Genomic DNA, 13620 nt, shown 5'->3' on the forward strand with positions numbered 1-13620 from the left:
GTAGATAGTTGCACTTTGTGCCTCTTGCGAAGACGGCCACGGAAGAAAAACCTGTCTGGCATGGCCCTATGTTGTCCAAATTAGTTAGCTTCGCCTTGCAGCCACGCTCAGGGCCAACGTTTGGGGTTTGCTTTGGACAGGTCCCCTACTCTAAAACTTCACCTTGGGTGATATGGACACCCGGTTATGGAAGTGCCGTGACCTTAAAGACAAAATGTCCTTGTACATATGTTATGCTATTGTTATACCCTGTATTTGTGTTTTCTTAAAAAATGTGTTTAGTCCCGGAGTACTAAAATTTACTAGGGGGGAATGTGGCACCCCAGGGGTCTGGTTACCACAGTAATAGAAATATTACGTCTGGGAGCAAGTGGGAGGTTCTCTGGTCAGGAGCCCTTAAACATGCAACACCTCCTGTCCCAGACCAGATAGGGGAGGAACCTGCCCTATATAAACTGGATCTGGGGCGGGGTTAGACAGTCAGAGCCTGGAGTTAGTTCCAGACACAGGGAAAGTAACAGCTAGGAGCTCTGTAGGAGCAGGAGCTGAAGACCAGGGGCTGGAGCTAAGCAGAGCTCGCCCTGGCAGAAGGATCTAAGAACCGGACACCGGAGTCCGAGGCTGCAAGGATCTTTAAGTCCAGCAGCAGAAACCAGCCGGCAGGGGATTCCAAGTCCTCTGGCCATAGAAGCCCGGAGGCTCAGTCACGAGCAAGGGACCAGCACCGCCATCGAGGAGCGGAGGCTATCAGAAGGCCCCAAGTCAGCAGCCATACGGGTGAGCACTACACGGTACACTCAGGGACGTGGGCTACTTCCACTCGCTTACAGCAAGGTAGCCAGGAAGAGTGCAGACAGACGGGGAGGCCTACAACTCCACTTGCCAGGGGAACTCCTGCTTGCTCACAGACTGACCAGGCCTCTTATGCTAGCCAGTACTCCCGGGAGGGTCTGCCTTATTATCATCAGTAAAGACCCAGAACTGCACTGCAAAGACTCTGAGTCGTTCCTGCTGCGCTCGTGCATCATCACTCCCATCATCCATACTCACTGCCCTGAGGCTATACTCCTCCCGTGGGGAGTCATCCCATTCTCTGCTGCGCATACAACACCAGCCTCAGCGGTCTGCCTCGCAGCGGCGGTACACCCTGACCGCAGTCCACGCGTGGCGTAGTCGGACAATTAACCTAAAACCTATAAAAGACTGCCACTGGTTTGACCACCCTGAGCCACGGGACCGGGTCACCACCACGGAGACTACAACCCCCAGAGACCCGGCTCCGGGTATCCCAAACACGTGCACACACGGCCCAGGGGGCGCGTCATTAGCAATGGTGATGGTGGGGGAGATGAGGGAGAGCAATGGTGATGGTGGGGGGAGATGAGGGAGAGCAATGGTGATGGTGGGGGGACATGAGGGAGAGCAATGGTAAGGGAGGAGGCGGGGGGGTAGAAGAAGGAGAGCAATGGTGATGGAGGAGGTGGGGGGAGATGAGGGAAAGCAATGGTGATGGAGGAGGTGGGGGGGAGATGAGGAAGAGCAATGGTGATGGAGGAGGTGGGTGGAGATATGGCATGATAATGGGGGGAGGTGGGGGGAATATGGCATGGTGATGGAGGAGGTGAGGGGAGATACGGTGATGGAGGAGGTGGGGGGAGATATGGCATGGTGATGGAGGAGGTGGGGGGAGATATGGTGATGGAGGAGATGGGGGGAGATATGGCAATGACGATGGAGCAGGTGGGGGGAGATATGGCAATGATGACGGAGGAGGTGGAGGGGGGAGATATGGCAATGATGGAGGTGGTGGGCGGAGATATGGCAATGATGATGGAGGAGGTGGGGGAGATATGGCAATGATGATGGAGGAGGTGAGGGAGATATGGCAATGATGGAGGAGATATGACAATGATAGAGGAGGTGGGGGAGATATAACAATGATGAAGAAGGTGGGGGAGATATGACAATGTTGGAGAAGGTGGGGGAGAGCAATGATGGAGAAGGTGGGGGAGATATGGCAATGATGATGGAGGAGGTGGAGGGGGGAGATATGGCAATGATGGAGGTGGTGGTGGGGGAGATATGACAATGATGACGGAGGAGGTAGGGGGAGATATGGCAATGATGATGGAGGAGGTTGGGGAGATATGGCAATGATGGAGGAGGTGGTGGGGGAGATATGGCAATGATGGAGGAGGTGGTGGGGGAGATATGGCAATGATGATGGAGGAGGTTGTGGGGGAGATATGGCAATGATGGAGGTGGTGGGCGGAAATATGGCAATGATGATTGAGGAGGTGGGGGAGATATGGCAAAGGTGATGGAGGAGGTGGGGGGAGATGAGGGGAGAGCAATGGTGATGGAGGAGGTGGGTGGAGATATGGCAATGATGATGGAGCAGGTGGGGGAGATATGGCAATGATGATGGAGGAGGTGGTGGGGGAGATATGGCAATGATGGAGGCGGTGGGTGGAAATATGGCAATGATGAAGGAGGGGGTGGGGGAGATATGGCAATAGTGATGGAGGAGGTGAGGGAGATATGGCAATGATGGAGGATATGACAATGATAGAGGACGTGGGGGAGATATAACAATGATGAAGAAGGTAGGTGAGATATGACAATGTTGAGAAGGTTGGGGAGAGCAATGATGGAGAAGGTGGGGGGAGATATGGCAATGATGATGGAGGAGGTGGAGGGGGTAGATATGGCAATGATGGAGGTGGGGGGCTGACATATGGCAATGATGATGGAGGAGGTAGGGGGAGATATGGCAATGTTGATGGAGGAGGTGGTGGGGGGAGATATGGCAATGATGATGGAGGAGGTAGGGGGAGATATGGCAATGATGATGGAGGAGGTGGGGGAGATATGGCAATGATGGAGGAGGTGGTGGGGGAGATATGGCAATGACGATGGAGGAGGTGGTGGAGGAGATATGGCAATGATGGAGGTGGTGGGTGGAGATATGGCAATGATGATTGAGGAGGTGGCGGTAGATATGGCAATGATGATGGAGGAGGTGGGGGAGATATAACAATGATGAAGAAGGTGGGGGAGATATGACAATGTTGGAGAAGGTGGGGGAGAGCAATGATGGAGAAGGTGGGGAGAGCAATGATGGGGATTTTGAGGGAGCAATGATGGAGGAGGTGGGGGGAGAGCAATGATGGGGATGGGGAGAGCAATGATGGAGGTGGGGGAGAGCAATGATGGGGATGGGGGAGAGCAATGATGGAGGTGGGGGAGAGAAATGATGGACGCTGTATGCTGTTAATAGCTGGTCTGGTCACGGTGTGGTGGCATTTCTCCCTTGTATGTGGTATTATTCAGTCACTATGTGGTGGTAATATGTGGTCTGGTCATGGTGTGGTGGTATTTCTCCCTTGTATGTGGTATTATTCAGTCACTATGTTGTGGTAACATATAGTCCAGTCATGGTGTGGCAGTATTTCTCCCTTGTATGTGGTACTATTGGTGTTGGTATAGTGGATTGTGTAGTGTATGGCGGTCATTTGTTCTCTCTGATATTAATTGGGAGAAGATTCTTTATTTCCATTAGTGATTAAATACTTGGAACAAGATGCACTTACAGGGGTTCTCCATGAAAAACAAGTAATCATCTCTCCACATGATAAGTGATTAATTATTGATTAGTGGGGGTCTGACTGCTGGGACCCACACCGATTGGTAGAGAGTGGAGCTTTTATCCCCATTAGACTGGAGCTCATGTGTGACTTGACAACTGATCCATTCATTCCCTCAGAGGTTGCTCTTGTTTTTTTTCTGGAAGCCCCAAAGAGAAAGGACAGGCCGGAGTACAGCCTCCCCCTCCCCCGCAGGCTTGGACGCAGGCCTGCATGACGATGGGTTGGAGGGAGTGGCTAAGACTATTAACATTGGGAGGGATTAACGGGGGGGGTTTTAAGTGCCAGGGAGGGGAGGGGTGTCACATTTTCCCGCTCACAAGGGTGGTGAGTTGTCCCGCCCACCTGCCCTTGGTTCGTATTTGGTTAAGGGGTTTTTAGTTTGGTTGGGTCACTGTGGCTCTTGGCAGTTGGGGGTCCTTGAAGTTGGTTTTAAATTGGTATAAGGGGTTCATTTGGGTATGGATTCCTTAATTGGAAAATGTTGATTGCTGATCTGGTTTTGGGGGTCTCACGGCAGGCAATGTCAGAGCCCGGGATGTGGAAGTAATTATTGGAACCCATGTTGGGTTGTGGTGCTCTCCAGCCAGTGGGTATCGGCTGGGGGCAAGTTGGTGTTAATTGTTGGTTTATGTTAATCACCAGATCTTTGGAGCTTCAATGACCCTCCTACCATTGTGTGTTAATTAATTACTTATCTATGTAATTTTGTTAAATAAAGGCTGCTGTGGCCAGTTTTTCCCAAAGTATATGGTGTTTTGGTCTTATTTTAGTTAAGTAAAGGAATTTCACGGGAAGATGGGTATTAATATCGGATGGTTTGGTTAAACGGACTATCGACAATACCAGTGTCATGAATGAGGCTGCGGTCAGACGTTCCACCTGCTGCTGCATTTTAAAATGGGGATAAGTGTCCTGTCAGGGATAAAACGTCCCCATTTTTCCGATAGGTGCGTCTTCCAATGTTTGGACCCAGACGATCAATCAGTGATCACAGATCTTGTGGATCCCATTGATCGGTGATAACTTGTTTTAACCAAACAACTCCTTTAATGCAAACTACCATAATTCTACATCCCAGTTATAGTATGTGCACAGTAGATGTGCAGGAGCTGCCAGTGATTTACAGTCGGCGCTCCACTATAACGGGGATATCGGCTTAGGCTAAGTGCCCATGATGCAGAAATGCTCCGGATTTTTCCTGAGCATTTCTGCATCTCCCTGGCAGAAAAAATGCATGCGGATTGTACATGCGGATTGTACATGCGTTTTTCCTGCCAGGGACAAGCATAAGTGAAGCGTTTTTCACATGCATTTCCGCATGCGGGTTGTCAAGCGCTTTCCAATCGATTTTAGCATCACTTGGAAAGTGCTTGACAACTTGGTCACACTATATAAATCCATGCAACCGGCATGGATTTATATAGTGTGACCGTAAAAGAATGGTAAAAAATAAAAAATAAATATTATACTTACCTTCTGATGGCCCCCGGTGTCCTTATCCGATGCGTCCGGTCTCCCCGGTGTCTCGCGGTTGTGTAAAAGGACCTGCCATGACGTCATTTAGTCATGTGACGGGTCACGCGACCGCCGACGTCCTTTTAGATCATCGCGAGCTACCGGGGGAGACCGGACGCATCGGATAAGGAGACCGGGGGCCATCAGAAGGTAAGTATAATATTTATTTTTTATTTTAAATTCTTTTTTTTTACAGGTACTATGGTACTCGGGTCTGGAGGAGAGTCTCCTCTTCTCCAAACCCGGGTACCATCCGCACATTGAATCTCAGAATATCCGCTGCGGAAACGCTTAAAAAACGCATAGAGGGCACACAGCCTAACAGTTATTTGCATATTGCTGTAAGGTGGGCCCTGAGGATCAATTCCTCCTGTGGGCCCAAGACACCCCAGTCCGACACTGAATCACTGAATACATCCCCAACATGTTTCTGTTACACATATTTGAGGCTATATAGGGGTACTTTCCCACACTGCAAATATACAGTTATTTCAATGCAAATTTTAGTAGTGAAAATCCACTGCATAATACTGTCTGCATTGAGGATGAGATTTCTGGATACATGCTTTGGGGAACGGCCCCAGTGTAAATTGATCGGCTTTGTGAGTTTCAGTTCCACAGCCTGTTAGTTTATGCTGTGGATATCACCATGAATTTCACCCTTTGCTGCATTGCACAACAAATTCCACAGTTTTTATCACTGTGGATTTTGCTCTTGATTTTCCTTTGCAGGGACCCTTACCATTTTTTTCTTAGTCAGCGTTCTGTATAGACTGAGCATAATGGGAAATTTATATAAATCTCAACATGTCCTGACTTTATACTTGTGATGCAATAGTGGATCTGACGCACCCCCGGGACCGTGGGGTACCCGGTGCCGGGCCAGTAGATGCTGGGGGTTGTAGTCACGGTGGCGGTGACCCGGTCCGTGACCCAGGGCGCTCAATCCAAGGGAAATTATGAGTATAGGTTTTATTAAAGAGCCCGACTACGCCACCTGTGGAATGCGGCTAAAGGGGGGGGGGCGCCGCTGCGGAACAGTCCTCTGAAGCTGGTGGTATTGCAGCAAGGATGTTATGACTCCTCACAGGAAGAGTTAGCTTCAGGGCAGCGTGTGGATGTTGGTGGTTGTGCAGAGTGTCGTAGTGCAGTAATAACCACAGAGTCAGTATAGTGCAGTCCCAGGGTCTTTTCTGATGGCAATTAGGCAAGCCTGGATTGGGGTACTGGCCAGAGGTAAGAGTCCGGTCAGCCTGGAAGCAAACATAGAGTCCTCCTTGCCAGGTGAAGTTGTAGGCCTCCCCTCCTCACTATACTCTTTGGCTTTGCTGCTTGTAGCTGTGCTATAGCCCACGTCCCTGAGTGTAACGTTCTGTGCTCACCCGTATGGCTTGCAGCTCGGGCCTTACTCATGCGTTGCTCCCACGCAGCGGTGCTGGTCCCTCTGTGCTGCTGAGCCTCCGGGCGTTGGATGGGGCCAGGAAACCTTCAATCTCCTGCCCTACAGTATCTGCTGCTGGGCCTTCAGTGCCCCACAGCCTCAGACTCCGGTGTCCAGTCCTCTGTGTTTCTCTAGCTAGGACGAGCTACCTCAGCTCCAGTCCCCAGCTCTAGTCTCCTCGACATCCTAAACTCAACTCCTAACACTGAGACAAACTAACCCCGCCCCCAGATCCCAGTTACCAAGGGGAGGGGACTTCCCTTGCTGGTCAGGAGCCAGGAAAGTGTTGCATGTTTAGTATCCCTGACTAGGGGATCTCTGCTTGCTTCCAGGCATGGCATTACCTATTTTGAGGGAGGCAATGCCACTGTGGCAACTGGACCCCTGGGGTGCCACAGATCTGTAAAGCGATACAGCGATCAAATGTCAGTAGATATTTTAGCAGGCAGTTTATTACAATCTCATTATTGCAGCCATAAAGAGATGGTCCAGGTTCTCCATGAAACTCTGCAGTCACTGTGCGCAGTGAGGATTCTCTGGGGCCGGCAGCAATGCCGAGCGGTGATGTTATCGCAGGTATGCGCTATGTACACCCGGACACTTTTCCACTAGACGTGCGCGCTCAATACAAGTGACTGCAGGCTTTTGTGAAAAAAAACCTGGACAACCCCTTGAATCCTTGAATATACAGTATATCATACTCCTACATGTTCTAGGATTTACATCAGTTCCAGGAGAGGTCACATTACCAGTCTTACACATACGTTATTTAAGCTTGATGAATATTATTGGGGAGGAGTTATTCTTCTCCATAATTTGCAGCATCCTATCAGGTCTTATCACATTTACGTTTAGTTCCTGTTATTCTTTTGTGTCTTTATATATAAATTATATTCAGGACCAGAAAACTAAGATATTTCTGGCTGAGATCACAAGCAACATGTCCTGGGCTGCCGTATTCATCACTCTTCTCTATATCAGCACATGTAAGATGGGGTCAGATAACAACAACATTTTTCCTGTATTATTGAAACCTGCTTTATTCTGTGTTTTCTGACATTTATTTCTGTTTTCAGATTGTGCTGCTCAGATCACAGTGACACAGTCGCCCTCTGAATCCGTGTCCCCGGGGAGTACAGTGAAAATCTCCTGTACAGCTAGTGGAGTCAGCATAAGTGATCGAAGTGTGCACTGGTATCAGCAGAAGGAAGGGAATAGACCTCGGTATCTTCTGAGTTATTATAGTGACAGCAGCAAACACCAAGGAGAAGGAGTCCCTGACCGGTTTTCTGGGTCTAAAGACAACTCAAAAAACACTGGTTATTTAACCATTAAGGAGATTATTGCTGAGGATGAGGCAGATTATTACTGTGGTGTGTGGAGCTCTAACAAGCACAGTGATACATGTCTATAGGGAAGTGAGACATTATTATAATGAAATGTATCATTTCCACATAAAATTGAGGTAATAGAAGATGCGGGTATCCTGTGCTGCTGGTTGGAGAATCAGGAAAATCCAATACACGGCATATGAGGAACAACGCAGGTTAATCTCTACGTGTTTCAAAGTACTCTGACTTCTTCATCAGGAGGACCACAATGATCCTACTCACCTTTCCCAGGTCCATCGCAGAGTCTCCTCTGCTGCTCTAGGTGTCTATAACATTGGCTGAGGTGCAGTAGCGTAGCTACCGGGGGGAAAGAGGGTGCGGTCACCCTGGGTCCCTCGCTGAGAGGGTCCACACGGAGCTACGCTATCAGACCAGAAGTCTGACTGCTGTCACTCACCGAGATGTAGCCCTACCCCCACCAGTGACGTGACTTGCTCTGTTCGTCCTATTCCAGTCCCCAGATCAAAAATAGAAGAGCCAGAATCAAAACAGAAGGATATATGACCCACAGAGAGATGAGCTGACAGGAGCAGGGCAGGTAATAAAAGTGTTAGCTAGGAAGAGTTAGTACAAATGAAAGGTGGTTAAATTAATAGTGGAAAACCTCTTTAAGTGTTAAATGGGGACTTAAGCATTATTGTTATAGGGTCAATCAGAGTTCTGTGACCGTTAATGGTGCACATGGGGCATTATTACATTCTAGGGGCAAAATGTGGACACTGTTTTCTAGGACACTTGCACAGAGCATTAATATTTTACAGGGGGCAATTTTACTATGTAAGAGGAACAGTGGTGGGCATTATTATGTGGGGCAGTAAGAGGAGCCATCATTGTACCACACAGCAGGTGCAGTAATAGGGACACATACGGCAGCAGCGACTCAGTATTGGGGTGACAGCAGGATGAAAGATGAAAATTTTGTGCAGGTTGGTAATAGATGGGGACCGAGCTGGAAATGTCAGAAGTCAAATCTTTGTTGTAATCTCTGCAGACGAGTCGTGGCCGGAGACGTTGTCGTGTCCCTCTGGGCCAGATGGAAAAGACGGGAAAAGTGAACGACTCCACCAGAAAGAACATCAGCTGTAAGTCATTATCAGTAACTGTACTGTAATCACTTGTATGTTCTGCAGCACTGGTATCTACCACTGTATGTCACCATTTGGCGGTAATATCAGTGCTGGTATTTGAGTAGAGATTTATTTGTAGTAACAGCGTAGTCATCTGCTGAGGTTCCTCTATACCCGCAATTAGACTGTGTCACCATAGTTGTAATCAGGGTTACCTGGCTAGGAGCGCTCCCCTGAGCGGAACTAACTACTGCTCTGCTGAGAGGCTTTCATCACGTCGACAGTGCAGCAGCCAATCAGTGAGTTCTGAATGAGTCATTTCACCTACATCAGCTGAATAACGCTACAGTCCCTGAACTCACTGATTGGCTGCCACTTTGTCAAGGTGATGTCAGCGCCCCAGCCAATGCCAAAAACGGGGAAGCAGAGATTTGCTGAAGGATCAGGTGAAGGTGAGTACAGCCTGTTTTTTTTATAATAAATTGCAGGGGAGAAATTTAATTTAGAGTGAAAAAAAAACTTTAATAGACATCATGTATTTGCCAAGGAAACAAAGAAAGTTTCATAGTACACATCTGACATCTCTGGTAAGGCAATGGTCAGAAGAATAGGAATGAAGCTTATTCTGTTCTGTAATTTAACAGGTGAAAACACAAACATACTGAAGCATCTTATCATAATTCAAAAATGTTATTTGGAGGGGGGCGTGGCCTAGCCAGGGATGTAGACAGACGTGTTCCGGTGCTCTCCTGCCGACCATCGCTGTGTGCGCCGACCCGGTGTACCGCTGAGCCCTTCAGACACCGCTGGATCATGTGAGAAGCTCTCCTGCTGCCCTGGGGAGCGTTTCTGATGAGCAGGAAAGGAGTAATGACCCGCACCAGGCAGCGAGATCCCTGTCCTGGTAGAGGGGGCAGGGGCCAAGATGGCCCTGAGACTCAGGAGGAGGCTGCTGCACGCCTTGACAGGTTTGCAAGGGTGGAAGTGGGTGAACACAGTGCTGGACTTTTAGAAAAGGAGGCTGGAGCAGAAGATGGTATGGAAGATCAGGAGAATACTGTGGGTGAAGGAGACTGTGAGGCTGATGGCTCTGGAGATGTGGTGCAGGACAAAAATATGGAGTCTGCTGCTGAACCTGTTGTGAAGGAACCCACTCTGAAAGATGTGTTCACTGTGGTGTCATATTGCAAACAGGTGCTTACAAAGTTGTCAAAGCTGGTCACGGCCATTTTCCACGTAGCCACCATTTTCTCACTGCTGCAGCTGCGTGTTAGATGGCACCGCTGTTGCTGTGTGCGCTATACTTTGAGTGTTCATTTCAAGCCAATTTTCGCACAAATCTACAGATAGCTTGGGAGTAGGGAATAGTTGTGATTGCAGTCCTTTTGAGGACTAGGTTACATCTTTTCCTACGACTTTTATCAGGCAGGTCTGTGCTCTTAAATAGATAGGTTGGGAGTAGGGTCTACTTGTAATTGCAGTCCTTTTCTGGACTAGGTTACAGCATTTCCTAGGACTTTTTGCCAGGCAGGTTTGTGCCAGTGCTGTGCAAGTTTTTTTCACAGCATATGGCTAAATCTAGCTAAGCAAATCCTTTTTGGACTCTTGCAGTGTGTGTTAGTCAGTGGAGTAGCCTATTTGTGTTGCAAGCTACACCACCTGTGTATAGAATACAAATTTTTTTACTGCACCTAGCCAAGTAAAACCTTTTCGGCATAGCATCATTCTATTAGTCCATCTATACTAACCTCCACCAGGTTGCAAATTAAAAATAATTTTTATCTGCAACTAGCTCTGAAAAAAAATGTGGGCTTGTAGCAGTCTGTGGGACTTGTTCTATTAGTCCATCTATACTAACCTCCACCAGGTTGCAAATTCAAAATAATTTTTATCTGCATCTAGCTCTGAAAAAAAATTTGGACTCGTAGCAGTGTGTGGGACTTGTTCTATTAGTCCATCTATACTGACCTCCACAAGGTTGCAAATTAAAAATAATTTTTATCTCCATCTAGCTCTGAAAAAAAATTTGGGCTTGTAGCAGTGTGTGGGACTTGTTCTATTAGTCCATCTATACTAACCTCCACCAGGTTGCAAATTAAAAATAATTTTTATCTGCATCTAGCTCTGAAAAAAAATGTGGGCTTGTAGCAGTGTGTGGGACTTGTTCTATTAGTCCATCTATACTAACCTCCACCAGGTTGCAAATTAAAAATAAATTGTCTCTGCATCTAGCTCTGAAAAAAAATTTGGGCTTGTAGCAGTGTGTGGGACTTGTTCTATTAGTCCATCTATACTAACCTCCACCAGGTTGCAAATTAAAAATATTTTTTATCTGCATCTAGCTCTGAAAAAAAATTTGGGCTTGTAGCAGTGTGTGGGACTTGTTCTATTAGTCCATCTATACTAACCTCCACCAGGTTGCAAATTAAAAATAATTTTTATCTGCATCTAGCTCTGAAAAAAAATTTGGGCTTGTAGCAGTGTGTGGGACTTGTTCTATTAGTCCATCTATACTAACCTCCACCAGGTTGCAAATTAAAAATAAATTGTCTCTGCATCTAGCTCTGAAAAAAAATTTGGGCTTGTAGCAGTGTGTGGGACTTGTTCTATTAGTCCATCTATACTAACCTCCACCAGGTTGCAAATTAAAAATAATTTTTATCTGCATCTAGCTCTGAAAAAAAATTTGGGCTTGTAGCAGTGTGTGGGACTTGTTCTATTAGTCCATCTATACTAACCTCCATCAGGTTGCAAATTAAAAATAATTTTTATCTACATCTAGCTCTGAAAAAAAAATTGGGCTTGTAGCAGTGTGTGGGACTTGTTCTATTAGTCCATCTATACTAACCTCCACCAGGTTGCAAATTAAAAATAAATTTTCTCTGCATCTAGCTCTGAAAAAAAATTTGGGCTTGTAGCAGTGTGTGGGACTTGTTCTATTAGTCCATCTATACTAACCTCCACCAGGTTGCAAATTAAAAATATTTTTTATCTGCATCTAGCTCTGAAAAAAAATTTGGGCTTGTAGCAGTGTGTGGGACTTGTTCTATTAGTCCATCTATACTAACCTCCACCAGGTTGCAAATTAAAAATAATTTTTATCTGCATCTAGCTCTGAAAAAAAATTTGGGCTTGTAGCAGTGTGTGGGACTTGTTCTATTAGTCCATCTATACTAACCTCCACCAGGTTGCAAATTAAAAATAAATTGTCTCTGCATCTAGCTCTGAAAAAAAATTTGGGCTTGTAGCAGTGTGTGGGACTTGTTCTATTAGTCCATCTATACTAACCTCCACCAGGTTGCAAATTAAAAATAATTTTTATCTGCATCTAGCTCTGAAAAAAAATTTGGGCTTGTAGCAGTGTGTGGGACTTGTTCTATTAGTCCATCTATACTAACCTCCATCAGGTTGCAAATTAAAAATAATTTTTATCTACATCTAGCTCTGAAAAAAAAATTGGGCTTGTAGCAGTGTGTGGGACTTGTTCTATTAGTCCATCTATACTAACCTCCACCAGGTTGCAAATTAAAAATAAATTTTCTCTGCATCTAGCTCTGAAAAAAAAATTGGGCTTGTAGCAGTGTGTGGGACTTGCTCTATTAGTCCATCTATACTAACCTCCACCAGGTTGCAAATTAAAAATAATTTTTATCTGCATCTAGCTCTGAAAAAAAAATTGGGCTTGTAGCAGTGTGTGGGACTTGTTCTATTAGTCCATCTATACTAACCTCCACCAGGTTGCAAATTAAAAATAATTTTTATCTGCATCTAGCTCTGAAATTTTTGGGGGGGCTTATAGCAGTGTGTGGGACTTGTTCTATTAGTCCATCTATACTAACCTCCACCAGGTTGCAAATTAAAAATAATTTTTATCTGCATCTAGCTCTGAAAAAAAATTTGGGCTTGTAGCAGTGTGTGGGACTTGTTCTATTAGTCCATCTATACTAAGCTCCACCACCTGTGTATGTAATAAAATTGTTTTACTGCATCTAACCCAGCCAATACTTTTGGGCTATTTCCACAGTTTGGCCACTCAGCTCTGCTCGGTTCCCATCCATTGTTTTTTGTGCAAACAACTCCAGAGCTGTCAATTAGTTAACCACCAAAATGAGTGGAAAAAGGCCTGCTGATGGTAGAAAGGGGAATAGGCGTGTTGGGAAGGGAAAAAAAGGTTGTGTCCGTGGGGTAGGTGTTAAAGCAACAGTAACATCTGCAGAAGAAAGACCATCTTCCAGCCAAACTAAGATGTCTACTTCTTTTAGCGGACAATCTGATAAGATCCCTTTCTTACGGCCACGCCAATCGCTACAAATTTCAGATGAGGCACAAAAACAGCAGGTGCTTCAACAGATATCAAGTGCTCCTTTAAGTGGGCTCTCCTCCACCTCAACTTCAACATCACAAATACTCCAGTCCTCAGAGGTGTCACCCCAATCGCACTTGCTTCCTCACAGCTCCCAAGTCTCCAGCTGCCCATCTGAGTATGGGGTAGAACAGATGGTTGAGTCTGCAGAGCTGTTTACTCATACTATAGCCTGGGAATCAGAGGTCGGCTC

At 46.5% G+C, this 13620-nt stretch overlaps 2 gene segments (V, D, J or C); both read left to right on the plus strand.

Annotated features, from left to right (window-relative positions):
• LOC141259189 (immunoglobulin lambda variable 5-37-like) overlaps nt 1-13620 on the plus strand; it is a 444830-nt gene that overhangs the window by 229563 nt on the left and 201647 nt on the right.
• Nucleotides 7503-13620, plus strand: part of LOC141259172 (immunoglobulin lambda variable 5-37-like) — a 212054-nt gene continuing 205936 nt past the window's right edge. Inside the window, 2 exon segments of the V gene segment in view lie at nt 7503-7592; nt 7683-8000. Coding sequence covers nt 7547-7592; nt 7683-8000 — 364 coding nt within the window.

The sequence above is a fragment of the Phyllobates terribilis genome, unplaced genomic scaffold (genome assembly GCF_046119375.1).
Source record: "Phyllobates terribilis strain yellow unplaced genomic scaffold, ASM4611937v1 Scaffold_1__5_contigs__length_1240528914, whole genome shotgun sequence".
NCBI lineage: Eukaryota > Metazoa > Chordata > Amphibia > Anura > Dendrobatidae > Phyllobates > Phyllobates terribilis.